General features: G+C 43.0%; 1 protein-coding gene across 1 annotated transcript; it reads left to right on the plus strand.

Annotated features, from left to right (window-relative positions):
- The first annotated feature begins 882 nt into the window (after positions 1–882).
- LOC128731173 (defensin) lies at positions 883–1,467 on the plus strand. The gene is made up of 2 exons (XM_053824275.1): positions 883–1,075; positions 1,203–1,467. Exons 1-2 carry the CDS (start codon positions 970–972, stop codon positions 1,385–1,387), a joined length of 291 nt encoding a protein of 96 aa, XP_053680250.1. The 5' UTR covers positions 883–969; the 3' UTR covers positions 1,388–1,467.
- The last annotated feature ends 2,941 nt before the right edge of the window (positions 1,468–4,408 follow it).

Genomic DNA, 4,408 nt, shown 5'->3' on the forward strand with positions numbered 1-4,408 from the left:
CTTCATTTAATTAAATAGAATTAAAAATAATAGAATTTAAAATAATTAGGACATTTGTAGCAATATATCCGGATTGGGGTTGTTTGTTTTGCTCTTTCAACATTTAAATCTGTTGAAATAAATTAAAACAATTAATCTATACATTTGCCTACATCGGGTAAAACTATATTTATTTTTGTAGATCAAGCCACATCCATTAAAAAAAAATCAAGAACAAAAACATTCATCAAACTGTATCAAACCACATCGATTGGCGGATCAAACTACATGAATCCGGTTAAATTGTTGCTTCATGAAAAACGTGGCCTTGAAAAACAACAGATTTCTTTGTCTCTGAATGGTGCTGCGAAGATATCACGGCACATCTATTTGATACGTTCCTTTCTTATCTTCTTGCGCGACAATCACAAGCGAATAGCATCGAACCTCTGTGCTTGGCTTGCAAAATCTATCTAACCCCGACACCGTGCATCGATTGCAACCGGAAGCTGAACGGTCGTGGAACCGTTTAGCGACTCAGCGCATTCATCACTGGCCGATAATTGCTAACCCTGACAACGAAATCGAACCAAAAGCACGCGCCACAAAGCCAAACAAATTGTACCCCAGAAGCGTTTGACCGATAATGGCGCGATCGGGTTGCGATCGCAAGGTGCTTTACCGGAGAGGCTCTTTCTTCGTTCGTTTTTTTTTTCAAATTCAACGGTGCATCCCCTCGCGATGGGGAAAAATGAACCCGCTTGAAACAGACGTAGGAGTTCTCCCGTTGGGGGGATTCACCGGTGGCGAATGTGAAGGAAACAAATAGCCTACACCGTCGTATAAAAGGAACCTGCACGGTGTCGAATATCAATCAAAAAGCGTTCTGCCTTCCAACGAGCATTAGCGGCAACAGTTCTATTGCAGTTTCTGTGTTCAATCAACACCCAGCCCGGTGCAAGGATCCTCATCAACACCACCCCAGCCATCATGAAGTGTGCAACGATCATCTGTGCTTTTGCCGTCGTCCTGATGGTCGCCCTCGCAAACAGCAACGTCTCAGCGGCGGCAATTCCTGACGTCCCGAACACGCTCTGTAAGTGGTCCTTTTACAGCCCAAGGCTTCCCTCCTTTTGGGGCAGACACGCTCAAAATTTACGCCCAACCCATTGATTTATGCGTTTGGTTTTTATTGTCATTCTGCATCTTTTGCTCATCCCCAGATGACGTGGAGTTGTCCGAACAGACGCATCAGGAAGCGCTGGAAAGCCACCGAACGAAGCGAGCGACTTGCGATCTGGCCAGTGGCTTTGGCGTTGGCAGCAGCCTCTGTGCGGCTCATTGTCTTGCCCTTCGAAAACGGGGTGGCTATTGTAACCCACAAGGCGTGTGCGTTTGCCGTAATTAATCCTGCTTCCAGTTATGCGTGGAACGATCCTCTACCTTCTGCCAGGAGAAGCTTTCGGGAGGCTCTCGATCGCTTGGGGCGGGTGGTTTTTTTTTGTGTTTCAAATAAAGATGTTTCGTTTCTAGCGAAAGCCGCGGGTGAATAATTTAAACCGAGGTGTCTTAAATCATTATTTGTGATCGTCGTAAAGATCACAAAAATATGGATATGGAAATTGCGCATCGTAGAAGCGGAAGCCGACCCTTTTGGTGCTCGGGTTTTATGTGCACGCATTTGATATGCTCTGGGGTGCTCGAGACAGGATAAGACGCACACGATGGATTTTTGAAGATCGATCCCAGTCGCCCAGAAAAGAAAAACATAAATTATCGTTGCGTCTGAATGTCCGGTTGCGTCAGCTCACTGGCGCGGGCGCGAGAACGCCACAAAGAAATCCTTTATGATCCGAGCGCGCCCGAGAGGTTTACATTGGGCTTGCGTTGCAAAATAGAAGAGAGAAAAAAAACGACTCATTTCTTTCTACACTATCGCCGACGGCAGCATTAGGCTGGGTTGGCTGAAAATTGTTCAACTCCGGCGGTTTGTTTATATTTGCTAGCGAAGGCCAAAAACTGGGCTCATGTGAAAGATTGCTCTGGGAGGATACCGAAAATGACACCATGCGTCCGGGGCATTTTATTCTGTCGCTATTTCCAGACGATTTAATCATGGTACGATTGGATCAGTACGTGACATACCACCGAATTCACTTCGAGTTCTTCTCTCGAAATAATATGAAATTATATCTCCCAGATGCTGCAGCAATAAAAAAACAGTTGAGCGACTCTTTTCTCCTTGCGAGTGGGTGGGCCAGAACAATTAAACAGGCCAGCATTTATACACAACAGAGCTTGCGTTGAAGAAAGTAGATTAGGAAACAAACACAGACAGATGAGAGCTTGAAAAAGGGTACCAATCACATACGGATGTGTCTTGAATAACAAAAAGGAAAATTAAACAACTCTTTTTGGCGATACCGATGTTTATTATTCGAATGATCGTATCAGCTATTACGGTTAGATAAACAAACATACGAGAGGAATAGCAGCATTATGAATAAGAAATCAAAACGATATTATAGGAGCTGATTTTTAAACATGATTGCGAAGCAAATAGCTCCGATTTTCTCAAATCAAGTAAGAAATAAGGAAGACATGCTAATTAAAAAATGATACCTATGTTATCAAATACAAAACCGCCCACCCTTGTTCCATTTCTGTTATTTCAAGAAGGTTGCAATTAATTCATTTTGAGTGAAGGTTTTGTGATAAAATGTATCATTAAATGTGATAAATTTATCAACCAAAATGTACATAGAAAACTGAGAATATATGTATAACACCAACCAGTTATTGCTCAAAACCTTTTATGTTAGTTAAGTTTTTTTTGGCTTTGCTGCAGGAGTATTAGAAATTTTGTTTGGTATTCATAAGGGATATTCATAACCAACCCTTTTTTCACTACAAGATACCATAAAGAAATTCAAATAAATTAATACAAAACTACCGTACCCAAAAGAAATTATCATAAGGAGGTAATCTTAATAAGGAAGAAGGATGAAGTACTAAAGATCAACGAACACAATCATCGCGTAAACGATGCATTTGAATGGATTTCAAGTTTGAAAAAAAAGATGATCAAAATGTATTAAATCGAGCGCCTACTTGGACAATTGATAAATCAATGGATGGATTTACAGACACTTGAATGGAAGAGCAAATTTTTTAAGAGGTTGATGAATATATGAAAAAATGAATTGAACGCCTATGATTGAACTGATTACTGAAAGTTGATCGCGAAAACATTTCGTGTGCAGGCACGCCAATCGAGAACATATGCTTTAAAACTGATTTTTCACACAATGTAATGTTATTGGAACAAATCAATTTGTCTACTTCGCGATGTTCAGATTTGATACTTTCTAACTTATGCTCGTTAATACTTGCTTCTAAGCTTGTTAAGCCGCCTCAATCACACTCCAATCATCTCAACCCTTCATACGCGCAATTGGAGGAGTTTCTCGTCTCCTCTTTTCAGTTATCAACCGTGTGAGGTGCAATAAAAATCACAAGTCCCGACAGTTGTGCCAACAACCGTAACAAGCAACCCAAACAAAAGTGCGATAGTAGTTTATGGCACTGTGGGAAGAAATAAATAGCCCTGCGCATGAATCACACGCAAACGGTTTTCTATCGCTCGTAAAAGCCGTATCGTTGAAACTGGCTCAAAGGATCACGAGGAAGCGGCTTATAGGTCCTCGGAAAGGACCGTGATAATTCATTACGTAAGCCAGGCACAAAACGCTCTCTCTCTCACGTCGCCTCGGCTGCTCGAAATAATCAGCCAACGGAACGGTACGGTTCGTTTATATACCGCCCTTGCAAGGATGTGTGGCTTGCGAATTTCTAATCTTATCACTTAAGCTCCGGTGAGGGTTTGGCTGATAACCGTTACGAACAGGCATTAGTGAAATTACTAATTCGAACCCACCATCCCGGGGTTCGATACCGGTTCTAGCGTCACGTGTGGGGCGACGTAAGATCATTTTTTGGAGCTCTGTTTGTCCATCCACCACCCAATTGGCCTGCGATCGCGGTAGGGAACGAACGAAATCGCGAAACTCGCTTGCCAAAAGCGATCACACGTATCGTGGCCATTCGTTGCGCTAAATATAACCCCCCCAACGACGACGGCCAGCTGACGAAACACGATTCTTTCATTTCATTCGCCGATCCTTCCAGCATGGAAACGCGAACTTCCGCTTTGAGGGAGCCCACCTACTACCAGGTTTGGCCACACACATTGGGTGGGTTGAATTCGGACGAGAAGCATAACAATACAGCATATGTTCGGGCGTTGTTTGCTCTCGCGGTATCGCGGCCTGTTTGGAGTTCGTCTGCAGTTTGGCCGGATAGTTGTTATCATATTTTTGGTGGTAGACACACCGGAACCCACCACCGCTGCTAAATTGTACGTGTTCCG

This window comes from Anopheles nili, chromosome 2 (assembly GCF_943737925.1).
Source record: "Anopheles nili chromosome 2, idAnoNiliSN_F5_01, whole genome shotgun sequence".
Lineage (NCBI taxonomy): Eukaryota > Metazoa > Arthropoda > Insecta > Diptera > Culicidae > Anopheles > Anopheles nili.

Coding starts and splice junctions, on each gene's coding strand:
- LOC128731173 (XM_053824275.1), top strand. CDS start 970: ATGAAGTGTGCAACGATCATCTGTGCTTTTGCCGTCGTCCTGATGGTC. Junction 1,076..1,202: donor TGACGTCCCGAACACGCTCT/GTAAGTGGTCCT, acceptor GCTCATCCCCAG/ATGACGTGGAGTTGTCCGAA.